The 20,283-nt window shown below is 37.5% G+C and overlaps 1 protein-coding gene across 2 annotated transcripts; it reads left to right on the forward strand.

The window, feature by feature from the left end:
- Window positions 1-345: 345 nt before the first annotated feature.
- smox (spermine oxidase) lies at window positions 346-17,178 on the forward strand. 2 transcript variants are annotated; one of them, NM_001328186.1, is made up of 7 exons: window positions 346-549; window positions 5,487-5,721; window positions 7,360-7,586; window positions 9,823-9,996; window positions 10,815-11,514; window positions 13,600-13,760; window positions 16,660-17,178. In NM_001328186.1, exons 2-7 carry the CDS (start codon window positions 5,514-5,516, stop codon window positions 16,807-16,809), a joined length of 1,620 nt encoding a protein of 539 aa, NP_001315115.1. In that variant the 5' UTR covers window positions 346-549; window positions 5,487-5,513; the 3' UTR covers window positions 16,810-17,178. The 2 variants fall into 2 exon arrangements, with proteins under 2 accessions (NP_001315115.1, XP_073777225.1); XM_073921124.1 differs by lacking the exons at window positions 346-549; window positions 5,487-5,721; window positions 7,360-7,586; window positions 9,823-9,996 and adding an exon at window positions 10,081-10,182.
- Window positions 17,179-20,283: the final 3,105 nt, after the last annotated feature.

A 20,283-nucleotide genomic window follows, 5' to 3' on the forward strand; every position in this document is an offset into this window, starting at 1 on the left:
ACTTATCATACGTATTTCTGATTTCATGTAGCCTGTATTACTACAGTGAGATTGGTGTTTTTAAAACATTGATTTATTGGGCGATTCCTTAAACCATGCCTGATTAGCCTAGTCAACATTTGTATCAAAACATATTCAAAGTTGTGAAATTATTGAACAACACTCATTCTTGTCTTATAGGATAATTTTGATCCACTTTAAATGTTGACTACTGTATTTGTTTATTTAAGTACAGGCGTTCCCCGTAGGCTAATCTACATGAACAAACTCAGTTCTACTCACTCATTATTTTACAGGTAGGGTGGGCTTTGCGTGCCGTTTAAACGCCCCTGTGGCAAACAGTGAGTCACGCCAAGACTCGCTTCAGCGCCGGTTTCCTGGCGGTACGTCACGGATCCTCATATTTATTCAGCGGGGAGGCAGCGGCATCGGCTAAACTGGCTGCTTCTGGTTTCAAGACAGATAAATACAAAGAGAGACTCTCCGAATAGGCTATACAAAGAACAGAGAGGATCGTTCAACGGTTTACGCTGAAGACGATAAAGTCAGGTAAAGACCTATACTGAACGGATGGTGTGTGTGTGTTTTATCACTGTAGTTTATTCTATGATTTATGTTGTTAAAGGGGAACGGTAATTCCAAATTGTAAACAACTCGCAGGACTGATTCGTGTTTTTATATCGGACAGGTTTGTTCCTCTCAGTCGTGTTTCTCATCATTCTTTGCTAAAACACAGGGCAGTGTCTGTCAGTTATCATTCAGCTGCTTCTTACAATGCACTGTTACATTGAGAAATAGTCTGTTTATTTACGCGTTTGCCTATTTTAGTAGGGTAGCCTACCTCGAAGGGTGATGGCTGATATCGTTAAAAAATAAAATTCAAACAAATTAGGTTACTGTCACACGTTGACGTTTCTTATCACTGGAGTCCAGTCGGCCGTGACAGTAGCCGAGGCAGTTACGTGGCAGCGCTGGTTCCTCTGGACGCACTTTTTGCTGAGGCAAACTTCTCGTCTCAACTCGGATGACCCAGTGTTTGGACTTTCATCTTCACACAACCACTATTTACCATATAAGAATTTTTAAAAGACTATATAAACAATAATAGGCTAATATCCACACAACATAATATGTTGTATTGGATAAATATCACAAGGAAAGCAATCCATCTGCCGGCTTTATGAAGGTTATCTTCTTCCAAAGAGACAGTTCCTGCTCTGTTTTAGTTCCCTGTGAGTCTCAAGTGCGGGTATGTTGAACTATTCAGCTTTGCTTTAATAAGCAGGGCCCATTCTGATAAGGGGATAAGTGGAAAACAACACAGTGCTTTGTCTTACAGTGTGTGTGTGAGCGGTGGAGGAGCAGGCATTATAGAGGCTGTAGGCAGTGATTTCTAGGTCATGTAGAGTGTGTGCATCCCCCAAAGCCCACCCATAATCTGTTATGAGTGAGAAGACGGGACATGTGGTGTGGTTATTATCTTACTACAAGGAGTTAACCCAAGTCTGCCATGGCTGGAGGTGAAATAAGTTCCGGAGGGGGAAAAAATCATAAAGCTGAATTAATGTTACTTCAGTGTTTCATGGAAAGAAAAGAAGAAGAAGAAAAGACACAGTGATGTAAAAGTGCTGCTTTGAGGTTGCTCAAAAAGAGATGATTTCGAAATACATCAGCTATTTATTATATTAAGCAACCCAACTGAAACAGTTTTATTTTTGACCATAGTAAATAAAGTCTAAATCATCAGAAAAAAGAAGAATCTGCACTATATGAAAAGTTTAGATGCAAAAACCTCTAAATGCCGTCTGAAATTTTCCTGTAAAATGAGCATTTTTTTAAAATCAGGCTTCTGTGTATGTTTAGTAATATCACTTTTATGGCAAAGAATAAGTCCTTTTCCTGGTCTCTAAAGTGAAATATCTCAACATAAACAAAGGAGGCTGAAATTTTTTTTTATTTTTAAAGGAAATTTTAGATGGCACTATATATAAGTGCCATCTGAATTTTTATATATATATATATATATATATATATATATATATGAGCAATTTCAGCGTTATGAATGTAACATTTGCAGTAAAAACTCAAAACATAAAATCACATAGAAAGTATACGTTATAGCATTATTCTGAAGCAACTGTTTATATTTCCCTAAACAACTGACTACAAAGTTATGAGATCAGAAAAAAATCAATCTGTAAACATTTTTCATATTTTAAATAAGAAAAATAAACATGTAATATGGATGTGACAGGAAAGTCTGCGAGTTTGCAGTATTCAATATATTTTGTAGAAATTCTGTGAATTAAACTGCACAACCCAAAAGAAACAATGCTAATCAAAAGGATGAGAGCCGGCTCTTTGTAGAAGAAACATCACTGATTTTATTTTATTTGACATTTTTGCATTTATGAGGGAAAACCTTGGTTATAGATGTGACAGATGTAAAATTGGCTCTTGTGTGACTTTGGTAAATCAAATATAATAGTTTAAAAACACCTACAGAGACATTTTTGAGTGTTTCTAAAGTACTGGAAAATACTTGCCTACACAAAAAAAATGTAGAAACAGTTTCTCTATTTTGGTGAAAACCTCATTTTTTATGGCAATGTTGACATTAGCGTGGAGTGGCTCATATACAGACAAGAATCATAAGACATGAATAGGTCATAACAAGACATTTTTGAAAGCATTTAGCATTTAAATGCTGAGCAATTCTCCATTTGTCTGTCTATATAGCACTGACTCCAGCCCAGAAGAGCATCAGTACCCTTCACTGTCCAAATTTCTTGTTGATGCTAAGGGACTTAAAATCAGGTCATCTAATATAGGATCAGTGGACTGGAAGGATGGAAACCATGCCTTTATTTATTTATTTCTCTTACATCATGGCCTCATCCTAGCTTTATAAGATGTGACCTTCTGCTTCTGCCTTGAAACCAGACATACCACAAGGCAAGGGCTTTCTCATGCATGCAGTGTTTCATACACAAACCCTCTCAACCACGACCATTGTGTTGAAAAAAAAGAGGTCAACTCTGTAGTTAAAGTTTTATTTGGTACAGCTGTTTCTAATGCCTTCAGCAACTTCTGATGTGCTCTACAAGTCTAGAATGCCTTGTTTTTTGTTTATCAAATTGCATGAGATTAGAATGGGTTAAGTTGGGTACCTGCAGTTTACACTGGAGGCATGGGATGATAATGGTTTTCAAGGTATACAGTGGTTTGGAAAAATCAAGCTTTTAAAACCGTCAAAAAATGTCTGCTATACTGTTGCTAAGGTATGTTTACGGTTTCGTTTTTTAAATTTTTTTAGGACAACAGTTTCTCAGAACAGATGCCCAAAGATCTGCTTTAGAAACTAATAGAAAAAGCAGAAGTAAATGTTTTATTTGAATTATTTAGATTGGCATGTTTACTGCTCCAAAATATCTTTAAATGTTTCTCAAAATAAAATATAGTGTGTTGAAAAGGGTAAAAAAAAGTTTTTGTTTTTTTACACAGACATTTAAAAGAATATATTTTAGAGCAGTAATGACAATAACGCAAAACCGTGATATTTTTATCCAAGGTTATTACACAGTTAGAGTCTTATAGCGGCCCATGCCTATTACACTGAGGTCATCCGGGCCCTTCCATTTCAGGACTCCCATCAAAGATCTTCTCACCTATGTTATTCTCTGATAGGAGATTTTAATCGCAAGTCATTGATAAATGCCTCACCACTTCTCTCAAATGTCTCAGCAAATGTCTCATTGACCTATAAATATGTCTAATGACATCATTGTCATGTTTTCTAAATGGCCCGATCAACAATGCAAATGAGGCTTTTCTCATACTGGAACTGCTTCAGAAGCAGCTTTCTCTGCTAAAGTCATAGCAGTTTATTAAAATGCCTGCGGTCAGCTGCTCCTTACAGCATTATCTTTTCCAGAGTTTGGGAAAAAATGGTCTTCACCCTGTTATTCTGACTGGTTGTTTTTATAGCTGCAGACTACCCATTGAGAGAATTCCAGCTTCACTGCGTGTACGTGTCTAAATCTCAGAGCAAAAAAATATTATTTGTTTAGATAGATCCTTGTTACATTCACATTACTTCGCATGTTTTAGCCAGTATGGGGTTTCTTGATTTTCCCTGACACTGCTTGTTTTTGCAGGTGGATCAATTGTAATCTTTGGAAAATGTTGCAACATTAACAAACTATCTCTGTTGTTGTTGTTGAGGTCACATCCAGAATTCTCAAGAAGGAAACATCACATAGTATCACACATAATGCAGCTATCAGTTGTAATCTTTACAAAATGGTGCAATGTTAACAGAAATACTTCTTAATTTTCTTTTATTTTTTTTACTTGAGTTAAGATCACATCCAGAATTCTTAAGAAGCAAACATCATATAGTATGATACATCTATCATGCAAGTTTCTTCCTGTGCTTATAAGTGCTCTGACTGCCATTGTGCGTCAGAGAAGCTGCAGGCAGCCCTTCCTGCCTTCGCCACGGTCTGATTACAAACTGTGTTAATGAATTTGGCCTGTGCAAACTCCCAACAGGAGGTTACTGTGATGTGCACTGAGAGCATAGTAGCCACAACCTCATTCATTCAAATCATATTCATTCACAGTTGTCCATCACTTCCTCAATGCACGTGAGTGGTTATGCCTACTGGGTGCATTAAAGTGTGGAGAGATAAGGAGTGTGTGTGGCTGTGTATGATTTTTTACAAAGAAGAGTATCTTTGTATGACTGGAACTACAATAGATTCTTCTATTTAACAGGAGAAATTGCTACAAAAGTTATGTTTAGTCCTCCATAACAACATCCTGTACCCACAATAATATTTCGTTAAGATTTTTCCCCATTCAGGTCTGTGATAGCTTCTCTTATGAGGTCTGTCCCACATCAGGTGCATCTTTTCCATTTGGCTGTCACACATAATCTGCTGTGTTTATGTGGAAAGCTTGCCTGAAAAGCCTGAATGGAAATCCAGGCTCATTCATTTCCTTGTGGCTATCGCAGTGTAATTATTTTCACAGCCACACACAGACTTTTTCCATTCACTAGTGTAATAGACTCTGTTCAATGACATTTTACATTCTTTTGTGTTTTATTACGAGTGCGTTATCCTGTATGGCACTGTGTCCTCAGAATGGTAATGGCTTAAAATAAGAATCAAATATACCTTTCACAAGTCTTTTTGCTTCATATTCACCCTTGTTCAGCCCTGCGGTGGTGATATAATCACTCTCAACTCACACACAAGAGGTTGGAGATAAAACTCCTTATTTTGGGAGTGGTGTTATTTAAGGTTGTGCTCTGAAAAGAGACAGTGTTGTAGTCGGTCTTCAGAACCACATGAGTAAAAATTTAAAGTTCTGTATCTTTTCCTGCATTATTTCCCCTTCTTTCTGTGAATGGTCTCTATTTTTTGTCTTGCTAGAGGGCTTAGTATTGTAATGATTTCTCCTTGTTTCACCCTCTCTAGATTCCCTAGAAGAAGAGCTCGGACGGCATGCAAAGTTGTGAAATATCTTCAGACAGCACTGATGATCCTCTTAGTAGTGCCTTACACGGACATCGACAACCGCGAATAGTAGTGATTGGTGCGGGCTTGGCCGGCCTTGCTGCTACCAAAACCCTCTTGGAGAACGGCTTCACCAATGTTACGGTGCTAGAAGCCTCAGACCGTATTGGAGGCAGAGTGCAAAGCATTCAGCACGGTGAGACAACAGCTTCCTTTTTACTTTTAGAATGTTAGTTGAATCTAATGGTCCGTTTCTACTTACTGGTACAGTAGGGTACGGGTTGGTATGGGTAACCTTTATCAGGCTTGCATTTCCTCTGCCAAAAGGGTACCAATGGATACCAAACTTCTCACAAAACAGATGATTTATACACATAAATACTTATGTATGAACACATACATATGCTTACAGTCGCCAATATGTTACCAATTACAGAAAATCTACACAAAGCATACATTTAGTCCTTATTTAGGTTAAATAACAACTCTTAACTTATAGCCCACAGTCCGTGCAAACCTCTCTTCACCAGCACATATAACCTCTGTCAGAAAGTAATTCTGTCATTCCGAGTTTGTGATAGTCCAAAAGGCGATGATAATAGTTAAACATGGCAGTTTGTTAACGGTTTAGGTTAAGAATCATTTGCTTCATTGTTTTTTCAAGCTTCTCCTTGTTTTTTTTTACTGTTCACTCTCACGTTTGTCTGTTTCTGAAAGGATCGGGTGTCAGAAGCACTTCAATAATCATGTGCACATGATTATCATCAGCTCAAGAACTTATTTCTAATATAGGTGCGCATGCAAGTGATCGCAAGCTCTCTGGAGCTTTCGTAAAACAAAAACAGGACAAGGCAGATTTAGGTTTGTTTGAGCTCAGGTCAAAACTGGTTCATTATTAAATGTATATATTAATACAATGTAATGTCTTGGCTGTGTATTTAAAAATGGTGGTTCCTTTGGTTTTATTCTTTAGCTTGTGTATGCAGTAGTGACGATTCTCTGTAAACCAATAGCGTTCAGCTGTGTGTCTAACTCCGCCTTTTGGTACCCTTTTGTTGTGCTAGGTACCCTTTGCAAAACGTACCCAAAAAGTGGTATGGTACGGTTCCCTTTTAGGTACCTTTTGACAGTGGAAATGACCCTTAAAGCGTACCAAACTGAACCGTACCGTACCACTCAGTATAAATGGGCCATAAACTCATACTTACCCTGAAACTGACTTCTCACTCTCATACTGTTCTAGTCTCCTGAGACTTTCGTTCATCTTTGGAATACACATTTAGATATTTTAGATTTAATCAGAGAGCTCTCTCTCCCTCCACAGACAGCAATGGTCTAGTGATTCAAAGCCCAGAAAAGGAACCAGAAACATTGCCAAAATATTAAGTGTCACTTCAGTGGTTCAACTGTAATCATACAAAGCCCCAAAATAGTTTTGTGTGCCAAAGAAAGTATGATGTATTGTCATAAAAGTGAGCAGTGCAACACACAAGCATTGCATTTTGATCATAGTAAATGTTCACTCTTATGCTATAACGAAGACACTGGTGAACAAATAGTTTTTACAAATGTTTGTTTGTTTTTTTGCACACAAAAGTGTTCTTTAAGCTTTTTTTGATTACAAATGACGTGACATGCATTGTTTTATGGACTTTGAACATTTCAGGCCCGTTGCCATCTTTGATCAATATTGGATCTGTTGGATTACATCTAAATTATCTTATTTGTTTTCCAAAGATTTAATTTTGGGATTAACTAACTATATAACTTCATCCTAACTTTTTTAGATTTAATCTGCTTCTTTTCAATGTTCCCTTCCTTCCTATCTCCACAGGTAAAACCACTTTGGAACTTGGAGCAACCTGGATCCATGGGGCAAATGGGAACCCCGTCTACCACCTGGCTGAGGACAATGGACTGCTGGAGCACACCACAGAGGAGGAAAGGAGTGTGGGCCGCATCAGCCTCTACGCCAAAAATGGTGTGGCCCACTACCAGACCAATAATGGCAAGCGAATCCCGAAGGATCTGGTGGAAGAGTTCAGTGACCTGTACAATGAGGTGATAGACGAGAGCTGCATGGCATGTTTTATAAAATATGTACATATGATAAGTCTAGGACCTCCTCAGGATGCAAAGCATTTCCAAAATGTGATGTGGTCACTTAAGTATTCGGCCGGCTCTATATTTGGTTCATTGACATTATAAGCAGAGTTTAAAGTCGGAGGATGCAGGGTTCAACGTTAATGATTTTTTATACGGGTCCGATCGGGCCATTGCTTAAGATTTTTACTTGCCCTGTCAAAATTTTCACTAGCCCCACCAAAAAAACTAAAAAGTTAATAGCTATTTCTTAGCCACATATTTTAAATAGTGGCAAAATTATGCCTGTAGAATTTAAACATTTTAAATATGTTAATAAATGTATAATAAGCAAAATTCAAGATTCAAGATTTTTTTCAAATGAAAGAGCAGTATGAAAAATGTGCTGGTGTTTTAATGCAATTCTAAATAACTTTTTATAAAAATGGCTTGCCAAACTGACAACTGTTTTTTTGTTGTTCTCTTTTTCAGTTTCTTAATTTTGTACCCATGTAATGGTCTGCTTCTAAGCCTTTAGAAACGTTTTCTTTTAGCCTCATTGTTTAAATTTGCCACCATGTTGCCATCTTTTCACTGTACTGGTTGTCACCAGGTTACAAAAAAAAATAAACAAAAAAAACATTCTCATCGTTACTGGCCGATAGGGGCCAGTAACAATCCTGTCTACTGTCCCGAGTGTCTTTCACGCTGGCCCCGGGCCACCGGGCAGTCCTTATTGTTGAGCCCTGGGATGGGCTTTGTTCATAAATGGCAAAGCTTTAGAGAATCTCAACATTATGAAACCTAATATATAGTAGTCAACATTCAAAGTGAATCAGAAATGGTTTTCAAAATTGTCCTTGGACAGGAATGGGTGTTGTTCAATAGTTTTAAGACAACTTTTGTGAAAGGTGATGATCCACTTCAAATGTTGACTACTGCATTGTAACTGCTCCTACCTGTTTTTTTTTCTCCAATGAACACACCCTCAGGAATTGTTTTTTTTTTTTTTTTTTTAGAGAAAGCGATTCAAGCTCAAGGCTGCCAGAGTAAAGTCTATATGTTTAGTTGTTGATTTCTTTTCTTGAGCTGTATCTCTCAGAGTGAACTTATCGACCTCTCTATCTCTCCAACAATCTTTTGCTAGATCCCTGTGTTGTTAAGAGACTTTTTATTCTATAAATTTACATTTGACAATGTATTATCAGGCACTGTATCATACAATAAATATTTGGCAAGTTAAACTATCAGGTTTTTAACAACATGAGGGTGAGTAAATTGACACTGTTAATTTTAGGTTGAACTATCCCATTAAATAATTCATAATTTAGACAAGAGTAAAAAAAATAAATAAAAATGTAGACAAAAAATTCAGTCCCTGCTGAGTTTAGCTCTAATCCAAACCAAACAAAATTGAACAACTAATCGATGTTAAATAGTCCAGTATTTGAGGGAACAGCAATTTGTAGCGTTCAGAAGTGCACTCAATCAATCCCATAATCCACTGTAATAACGAGTGTACAACCCATGTACACTAAACAGCAAGAAAATACCCCTAATGCACTCCAAAGTCTTACGGAAATCGAGGTCCTGACTCTGTGGCCATTAAATATCCCATGGCACTTATTTTAAAGAGTAGGGGTGTAACGCCGGTGTCCTGGCCAAAATCCCTCAATCGGTCCTTACAATCATGGGCTCCCAATCATCCCCATCCACCGAATTGGCTCTATCACTATCTCTTCACTCCACCAATAGCTGGTGTGTGGTGAGCGCACTAACGCCATTTTCCTTATGGCTGCTTTCGCATCATCCAAGTCTATGCTGCACACTGGTGGTGGTGTGGACAGACCCCCTCATGATTGTGAAGCGCTTTGGGTGTATGGCCATACACAATAAATGCCCTATATAAATACACATTACATTGCATTCACTTATTCATGTGGACAAATGTAGGGAGTCGTGAATGAGGGGGCGATTTTGGATACAGCATAGGTCTTCAGGATTTAGGCAGGTATTTTTTCAGGGTTGGAGTTAAACTTTGCAGAACAGCTGCTCTCCAAGGTCAAGGTACTTCACCCCTGATTTAGACCATACTGTGTTTCGACCACAGTGACTAATACAATAAAACACTTGTAGTGGAAAGGATGGGTGATCTGATGTCTCTCAGGTCTCTCTCTCTCTTTTTTAATCTTGTTTAACAACCTCTTCTGTGCAGGTGTATGAGCTGACTCAGGAGTTCTTCCAGAATGGAAAGCCTGTGGGAGCTGAGAGTCAAAACAGTGTGGGGATCTTCACACGAGACGTGGTGCGCAAGAAAATCATGCTTGATCCTTATGATTCAGAAAGCATCAGGAAGCTCAAGTTATCTATGCTACAACAGTACCTCAAGGTGAGCTGGGCTCTATGGTCTATATTTTCCCATGTTTTGCTAACCCATAGTTTCATGGTAACATACCCATTGTTCCTCCTATAGACTCTCCAGACATACCTCTCTAGACCTTATTTTGAAATATAAGGTGTGGTATCATGTTTGACATCTTAACAGGCCCCAACAGGAAGTAGCAGAGTTACTGTCGTAAGCACATTTACTGCAACTCTATGACAATAATAAATGCATTGCGTGTCTCTTCAGCTTTTGTAATACAGTAGTGATGTCAGGCTTACTGCACTCTTCCCATTCTGTCACAACAGCAAGGTTCTCTTTGTGAAATTCAAAACCATAGACTTCAGAGAAGAGGTGTGGATTCCAACCAAACAACATTTTTATTCTTTTCTCACACAGCCTAGAGTTGCAAAGGGCTTGCATTTATAATTCATTAAATAATTCAACTTTTTTTATACTGAAACTGTTTAGTCAAACTATTCATTGAGACTCGGGTAGTAATGAAAGCTATTGAAGTAAAAGTGTTAAATGTCACCATTGAATGTCAATCTGTAATGCTAGAGGTTATGGGAGGAAGGGGCCAGGACCAGAAAAAGCACTCAGTTGGCTTTATGCCTGCTAGACTATGTCTGCCTGTGTTTGTTTACAGCAGTGTACTTCAGAACAGTAACCTTAGAGTGAACGTGGTGTTTAGCAGAGCCCATGCGTTCACTGTGACAGGATGAAACCAACAGTTAATGAACCAAAGCAAGGCCATACAAGTGCCAAGAAGTAGTCTTACAGTAGGGTAAGATTAGCAATGTGTGTCTTCTTGTGTGCCTCAGGTGGAGAGCTGTGAAAGCAGTTCCCCCAACATGGATGAAGTGTCTCTAAGTGAGTTTGGCGAGTGGACTGAGATTCCTGGCGCTCATCATGTCATTCCCACTGGTTTCATTAAAGTTGTTGAGATCCTGGCTCAGGACATCCCGAGTTGTGTCCTCCACCTTAGCAAGCCTGTCCGCCGCGTCCACTGGAACTGCAGCTCCCAGGATGCAGAAGAATTTGGAGACCAGGTTGACCATAACCAGGACCAACGGCCCAGCCCTTCTCCGGTCTGTGTGGAGTGCGAAGACGGCGAGCGTCTGCTGGCGGACCATGTGATCTTAACTGCCTCTCTTGGGGTCCTGAAGAAAGCTCACAAGACTCTCTTCTCCCCAGGCCTTCCACAAGACAAGGCACAGGCCATCCAGAAACTGGGCATTAGCACCACTGACAAGATCTTTCTGGAGTTTGCAGAGCCCTTCTGGAGCCCAGAATGCAACAGCATTCAGTTTGTGTGGGAGGACGAGGCACAACTGGAGAGCCAGGCATATCCAGAAGAGCTGTGGTACCGAAAGATCTGCAGCTTTGATGTGCTGTATCCGCCCGAGCGCTATGGCCACATGCTGAGTGGATGGATCTGCGGAGAAGAGGCCCTGCGCATGGAAAGGTGTGACGACGAGACTGTGGCGGAGATATGCACAGAACTACTGCGCCAGTTCACAGGTCAGCGCGTTCACTGCAATTAGACAAGTAATTATATTCAGTGTAATTATACACATTATGCAAGATTCTTATCATTTGGGTGAAATTCTTTTTAACTAGTCTTCAATTAGGATGTGAGGAAACAAGATAATTACACCTTTAGTGTTTTAATGGCATGTTTTGGGTTGCTTCACTTTCACACCACTGCTAAGGTCCTGTTTACTTTTGGTATTAAGTTGAACTGTGGTTAAGGGGAAAGGTGGATGGGAGAGGGATCCCCATATACACTTAAATGTGCTGTATGTAAGTTTTTGACTCTTCTAAAGCATAAAAAACAATATGTTTGCAGATATTTAAGAAACATGCTAAGTGAACGTTCGTGTTTATCTGAAAAACAAGTCAGATATTCTGCTTTGAAAATGTATTTTCCATGCCGGAACATGTCTTTGTTTTGGTCTTTTTAATCTTCCCAATGCCAGTTTAGCCAACTATATTTCAGCTCCCCTGGTTGCCTTGGTAAAAAAACAGCATATTTCATTCATTCATACAGAAAGGCTCTGAAAGCATGCATCCGTGCCTGAAATGCGACCTCTGGTGGACAGTAGCAGACTCCAAAATGAGACACAGATTCCGAGTTCCATATGAGGTTATTAATTAGCAAATAATATAAATATTACAAACGTAAACATTAGGTGAGGAGGTTACATTGTAACCCCGTGTCCTAACTAGCTTTGAGACGAGATACGCAGTGATAAGCAATTTGGCTGTTTGCACCAGACGAAACATGACCGAAATTTAAATACAGCCATTCAGAAGCACAGAACATGCACTCACTCATGAAATTATAAGGTTTATAATCTATTTTATACATATGAACCCTCGTTAACATTATGAAATGTAGATGCTGAAGCACTCATGTGTTTAGTTCTAAAGTTTAATTTCAAACGGTTTATTTAATTTTCAAGATCTGAGGTGAACTATCTGCTGCTGCTGGCAATAAATGTCACGTAAAATGGCATTCAATCTCAAATTAGTAGCCTTTAACGCTGAATAAAGCACATAAGGTGTACCTGTCATAATTTTGTGTGATTCAGCTGCAAGAAATAGAAGCCGTTTCTAATATAATCAATGGTGGTGTTGGTTAGGACAAAAACTCCTTTTAATATGGAAAATATTTCTTATGTTGGGTGCCGTTGCTTTTATTTAAAACACTGTTTAAATCACTTGCTCCCGTCCTCAGTCTGGCAACCTGCGCTTGCCTTTGTTTTGATCCAGGAGTGCAATACCTAGTTCAACCACTGGGTGTCAAATTTACATACTGTACCTTTAATGTCTTAATCCTTTTTCAACCACTTCCCTGAGTGTCTACGGATGGATGTTAAAGTATTTTTTTAATCTTTTAAACCTAGCACTGTGCATTTTTTTAATTAATTGTTACATAATGAATTTAGCTCTTTAATACCCTCTCCAACTACATAATACCTGTTCTAAATGTAACAGTCAAGGTAGATTATTTCCAGCTTCTTCTTATTTCCATGCTTTTAAGTTATATTCCTCCATGACATGAAAGAAGACATACCTGTTAAATCAAGACAGAAGAACAAGGTTTAAACAAGGGCTTAAAGGTTTTCAGGGTTGTATGAAAGATTGTACTGTAAACATCTCTGCTTTCTGTTCTGGTGGAACTCTTTCGTGACCGAATGCTTAACCAGATATAAGGGTCAATGCACACATTCTCTGTAGATGATGTCAACAGGCTGCCATGCCCCTTAAGTAGGTCAGTCTGTTTTAATCCAGATTCACGGCACGTTCCTCTCCCATCTGCCCCAGTCCAATGTAATTAGTGTGCTGAAATTGGATTTAGTCACACCTCATGACTGATAATTGATAGGTCTCCTAATTTGTTTTCATTGTGACTGTAAACCTAAGGGTTTGTTTACTCGTGTTTTGACCACATTTACAGTGCGTGAAAATAGGGTTTTGTGTAATACCACCAACCTCATATAGTTTGTACTACAGTGTGCATACAATAAAAATAAATATTTATTAATTCATTGGTTTACATAGTTTAGATGTTTCTTTTAACATGTTTAATGTTTCTAACAGGGAACCAGAATATTCCGAAGCCAAGGCGGATCCTGCGCTCCTCATGGGGCAGTAATCCGTATATCCGGGGTTCTTACTCCTTCACTAGAGTGGGCTCAAGCGGCAGAGATGTGGAGAAGCTTGCTGAGCCCCTGCCTTACATTAAAAACACCAAGGCTCCAGTGAGTTTACATTTACACTCAGTTGTACAGAAAATACTGCATATTTTGCACAATGTTTCTTAACTTAGGTTAAATATCATAATTTATGAAATGTCGTTATGAAAAAAGTATTGGTTCTCTGTGTTAAATTGTATAAAAAATTGGATTTTTATTTTCCATTAACTTAGGCCAACAGGTGTCCATTTAAGGAATAAGTTTGTTTCTGATTATTTCAATTAAAGTCTTTTCAATTATTTTAAGAACCACTTAAGCCTCACAGAACAAAGGCCCCCACACATGAGTTTTATGCTGATTTAACTGACAATCCAAGGAAATTATATTTTAATGCCAACTAATTTCGGTTTCAATGTCCCAGACTAACTGGTAGTGCAAGATCAAATCTTACTCCTCCCAGGCAGCGCAAAGAAACATCAGAATCACTCTACAAAGAAACATTTTTGATATTTAGGAGGTTTAAGTCAGGATAATAAAGCCAATACCCAGAAGCAAATTGCTGTTCAGGCCCATTGGATAGCGAAGTTGGAGGAATTTAGATTTTAAACTGTCTGAATATAGTTTGTCAAAAACAAGCTGAACATTTGTATGGACAAACAGAAACACTAGGGAGAAACACCTCAGTTTTGATGGTACTTAGTACAGTAAGTGTAGAAAGTAGCTGTTTAAAAGTGTAGCCAAAAAAATAAGTAACTGCTGTATGATTACGAGTATTTTATAGGGCATCATCTTTTGTAAGCTGTTTGAACAGAACTGTGTGTTGGTATAGTGTGTCCACAGTCATATTGGAGTGATATAAACACAATAAGTCTCCTTTTCAAAACTTTCTGACATTAAAATAGGATGCAAATTCTTACCATTTTGAGGCCGACCACTGTTTCCCCACCCACCGATTTGATTGACATCTGCGTATAAACATGTATTTGTAGTAACACGTATAATCATATCAACAATACAGGATGTGCGCAAAGCAACAGGGATTAAAAGATCTGTTCAGCGCTCTGAGATCATCAATCATCATCAAATGTGATCAAGAATGAGTTTTACAAGTTTCAAAACAAGTTTTTTTTTTGTTTTTTTTTACAAGTTTTTCAGTTTTTAAAACAGTGCATGTATCACCACAGCCGCATGTCAGTATAATTATCAAAGAAGCTTCAATCCTGGTTTGTGGACGCTAAATCAGGTTTATTTTGTACATTAACATAACAGAAATCTATACAGAGGTGGATATTAACGTGTATCCTGTCACATTTGTGTGCGAAAACAGTGCAAAGTTAAATGCGCACACTGTGTGTGTGTGTGTGTGTGTGTGTGTGTGTGTGTGTGTGTGTGTGTGTGTGTGTGTGTGTGTGTGTGTGTGTGTGTGTGTGTGTGTGTGTGTGTGTGTGTGAACTTTGTAACGACATTGTGTGTCACTCATGTCGACTTATAATTCTGTGACTCATTAACTCCACAACAAATACATTAAATAATCATTGGGAAAGTTCTCACTGTAGCATTTCCCACAAACATTACGTGACATCTGCTTCATGTCTGTCACTGTGCTGTTTATCTGAAGCAGCCGAGCCTGAGATTGAGGCACACTCTGACAGGCAGGTCGGGAACGGTGGGTGGGAAGAACCAGCATTAAAGGCACAGACTACAAAAACCACTACAAATTGTTCAAAGCAGAAAATTCCAATATTCTAAAAGGTATAATAAATTGTTGAGCATTTTGAGCTAAAACTTTACAGACACATTCTGGAGAAACAAAAGACTTAAAAAAAGAGGTAAAATGGGTGCCTTTAAAAATAGTTTAGTTTAATGGCAAGTACTTGACTATTGGAATCTGATTGTGTTAACATTTAGCTCTATAAATATATTAAATGTTATTACTGACATTAATTATGTAACATTACCCAGGTAACTGTACTCTCAGTAGACCAATAATACTTTAAAATGGGTTTTATCCTCTTGTATAGCATGTTACATGCAGTATCACATCATATTTTCATCCGTTACATAAAGTGTGGCCTAAAAATCATTCACAGTACTTACAATAGCCCATGATAACAATACTGTGCATACGCAGAGTTTAGATGCAAAAACCTCTAAATGCTGTTTGACATTTTCTTCTAAAGTAATTTTTTTGTGTGTAGGCTCTTTTCTTTTATATAATGAATAAGTTCTTTCCATTGCCTTTAAAGTGAAATAATTAAACATAAACATAGGAGGCTGAAGAAAATGCTCAATTTAGAAGAATATTTCAGATGGTATTTAAAGGTTTTTGCATCTGAACTCTTCATATTTATTATCATAAGATATTGTATTATTGAACACCGGCTAAAACAGTAGTAAGAAGCTGTTAAATATAGTGATCAGTTGCAATCTGCTATGTAATCTGCAAGCATGTAGGCTTGATAATCAGTGTGATTATCCCAGTTTAATAATCAGTCAGGATTTGAAAACTCCAAAACAACGAAAGCCCAGCTTTACATTGCCCTTTCACCTTTTGGATTTTGTTTAGATGTCCCTGGACTGCTCTACGGTCAGCCTAACTCAATCTGCTTGCATGGTAGTTTTTAAAAATGTGTCATGTTGACCTGTGCAGCGCCGAGACTGAAATTTGAGTCAGACGAGAAGCTTGGGTTGTACATTTGCCAAATAAACACACACATACACGCACACAAACATCATCTGGCCAATTAGGGGTCTGAAAGGAACAGTCTGACCTCAACGCTGCACACACACACACACACACACACACACAAAAAACCTACGAAATCTTTTTTTTTTTTTTTTTTTTTACCGCAGAAAGGTTGAGATCTGTGCTAAAAATATCCAACCAGGCCCCAGGCAGCATGTAGTAGAACATATGTTTGGTCAAGCTAACATTTTGTCCTCCTTTTCTTTCTTCTGTCCAAAGCCTCTTCAGGTGTTGTTTGCTGGGGAGGCCACCCATAGAAAATACTATTCCACTACCCACGGTGCTTTGTTGTCAGGACAGAGGGAGGCCAACCGTTTGATGGAGCTGTACCAGTACTCCTGTGCAGAAACCACAAAGCCTAACATTTAAAACAAACAAATTGCAACAAAAACAAGAACCACTTACTAGTGACAAAAAACAATTGTGTTACGTGCTTTCTGTATTTCAGATGATTAAATTATGTATGAAAACCTAGTAGGGGCATTAAACTAATAACAATAAATCCTCTTTATACTGTATTTAGATTAGCGCTCTGTAGATTTTATTTGAGATGTACTGTACAAGGCTGCCATGTGCCGCTATCTCTGGTCCTTATTTGTTCTGATTATTTTTAATCCTTGTCAATATGTTTCTATAATTTAACCATTTTTGTAAGTGCCTTCTGTATTTAATGTCATGTCTTTAAAAAAGATTAAACAACAAAAAAAGCGATATGAATAAAATGTACATTAATGTGAATTAGACAGACTTTGCTTCCTTTTTAATTAGATTTCTGTTCGTCATTAAATGTAACTTAACATTATTCTGAGATCTAGGCCATCTTTTTTTATTTAGTGCTATATATGTGCAATTTTTTTTTTGTAAAATTATACAGTCCATACTGCTTTACTATAGCATTTTGGATGTGAAATCGTACTCATTAAGTTACTCGTGCATACTACGTAGTGTAGCATCTCTTTTTCATTTGAAAACAATGAAAATTACAAAGAAAGTACAGAAAAAAAGACCTCATCCTGCTTGCTAACGGAGTCATTATTTACAAAAACTTATCTTTAAGCCTTTAAGATTTAAGAGTTAAGTTTAAGACTTTTTAAGACATTTTTAATACAATTATGAATAACATTTTTGACCAATAAAGGGCTAAAGGCTAAGGAATTTTTCAAATGGCCCAGACGGAAAAGATTTTTATTTGCCCTATCAAAACAAATTATAATTTAATAATATAATGATAATAATGTGTAATAACAAGCAAGCTGTACTTCCATACACTTTTTTCCAACTTAAACTTTATTGAAAATAATTTAAAAAAATAAATGTTTTAAAAGTTTTAAAAACTATAATAAACTAAACCTATGCACAGCAATCTGCATCTGTGCAGATGGTCGGTGTCCTCAGATTTAAATACATGGAGAACTTTCAAACAAATGTTACTGTACGGAAAATAATTAAACCATTATGATAAATAGAGTTACAAATGACCTTTTTAAGTAAAAAGTTTTAAGTTTTATTGAGGTGATTTTTGGTGATTGTATGGGCTTTGGCCAGATTTGAAAGCAAAACGCGAACAATGGAAAATTAAGACCTGTTTAAACAAGATTTAAAATCAATATTTCAGTAAATTTAAGACTTTTTAAGACCCCGAAGAAACCCTGAAATATTACAGATGCTGTAATATATTTAAGCATCTAAGAAAACTCACTGATGAATTTACAAAATCACCTATTGACTGCCATCTGTTGGTCAAAAAGAAAATTACAATCTGTACGATTTAATCATTGATTTCAGCTTTCGTCTATTACTGCTGTCTAAAACTACCAAATATATCTTTCGCATGATTTTTTAGCTGAACATGTAGACCTTGCTCATTCAAACAGCCCAAAATGTAAAAAAAAGTATATATATATATATATATATATATATATATATATATATATATATATATATATATATATATATATATATATATATATATATATATATATATGTATATATAAATTCATTCATTCATTTTCTTGTCGGCCTATTCCCTATATTAATCCGGGGTCGCCACAGCGGAATGAACCGCATATATATATATATATATATATATATATATATATATATATATATATATATATATATATATATATATATATATATATAGATTCAGGGGTGTCAAAATCGGTTCCTGGAGGGCTGCAGCCCTGCACAGTTTAGTTCCAACCCTGCTCCAACACACTTAAGCTGCGGTCACACTAGAGTTTGTGTGTGCAAAATTCTGTCAAACGGCGTTATGAAAAGGGGCGGGATTAAACAAGATGACTAGACATTAAAAAGCGAGTGATTGCTCCATGTTTTAAATTTCTGTCCAGAGAGGTCATGTTTTGATCCTCGATTGGTCTCACGCAGTCAAGTGGTGCGATTTCACAGGTCAGAGTTCACCAAGCTTGAACTTTGCACCGCAGCAACCTACAAAACTTGACGCATGACCCTGCGTTTCCGGTCTGACGAATTTGCGTGCGTATGAATGGAAGTCTATAGGAGGAAAAGCCCAGCGTGACCGCAGCTTTACCTGTAGGTTTCAAACAAGCCAGGACTCAATTAGTTTGATCATGTGTGTTTAATTAGGGTTGGAACTAAACTGTGCAGGGTGGCGCAATGGGTAGCACGATTGCCTCACAGCAACAACTTTGCCAACTGACCTAATTCGAGCCACGGCTGGGTCAGTTGGCATTTCTGTGTGGAGTTTGCATGTTCTCCCCATGCTCGCTTAGTTTTTTCCTCCGGGTGCTCCGGTTTTTCCCCACAGTCCAAAGACATGCATTATAGGGGAGTTGAATAAGCTAAATTGGCTGTAATGTATGTGTGTAAATGCAAAAGTATATGGGTGTTTCCCAGTGTTGGGTTGCAGCTGGAAGGGCATCCACTGTGTAAAACATATGCTGGATAAGTTGTTGGTTCATTCTGCTGTGGTGACCCCTGATTAATAAAGGGACTAAGCCGAAAACACAATGAACAAATGAACTAAACTGCAGAGCTGTGGCTCTCCAGGAACTGAATTTGACACCTGTGATTTTGACAAATCTAAAAAAAAACTACCCATGACCACTGACGATGAGTTGAGGTGTTATGAAAAAAACAAAAGCAATGTTGTGAGTAGTCTTTCTTGCAAATATAAGCTGCTTCACTACAAAAGACCTTGATGTATCATCAGGAGCAATCGGTATAGATTTAGTTTTTCCACAATTTCTGTCAAAAATCTTTTTTTAATAAAAAAAAAAACAATCACCCACAACTTCGAAGCACTAAGAATGAGTAAATTAACAGCAAACTTTTATTTTTGGATGAGTGTTCCCCTTTGCCGTGGATCTATTTATGAGGTAAGTTTATTTAAACTTGCATAAAATGTATACTTGTGTTCAAATTTTAATTGAAGTGCTGTGAATTAATTTGCTCACATTGTCATATTCATATGCTCACAATGTTGTTTTGATTTTTCAATAGACACCAGCTCTCATCCTCTTTCTCATCATCTATAAGAGTGGATAATTCTGAATAAACTTGAAAAAGTTTTTGGGTTATTAGGTTAGTCAAGCATCACAAGTACTTTTGCACTTCATGCACGTTTAGGTTAGAAATTAGAACTACTGTAACATAATAACACACCTTTTGCCTAATAAACATTCATTTTCTTTTCGGCTTAGTCCCTTTATTCATCAGGGGTCGACACAGCGGAATGAACCGCCAGCATATCCAGCATATGTTTTACACAGCAGATGCCCTAGCTACAACCCATCACTGGAAAATGCCAATACTCATTCACACACAAACACCACAAACAATTTAGTCTACCCAATTCACCTA

This window comes from Danio rerio, chromosome 1 (genome assembly GCF_049306965.1).
Source record: "Danio rerio strain Tuebingen ecotype United States chromosome 1, GRCz12tu, whole genome shotgun sequence".
NCBI classification, from domain to species: Eukaryota; Metazoa; Chordata; class Actinopteri; order Cypriniformes; family Danionidae; genus Danio; species Danio rerio.

Coding starts and splice junctions, on each gene's coding strand:
- smox (NM_001328186.1), top strand. CDS start 5,514: ATGCAAAGTTGTGAAATATCTTCAGACAGCACTGATGATCCTCTTAGT. Junction 5,722..7,359: donor AGTGCAAAGCATTCAGCACG/GTGAGACAACAG, acceptor CTATCTCCACAG/GTAAAACCACTTTGGAACTT. Junction 11,515..13,599: donor ACTACTGCGCCAGTTCACAG/GTCAGCGCGTTC, acceptor TGTTTCTAACAG/GGAACCAGAATATTCCGAAG.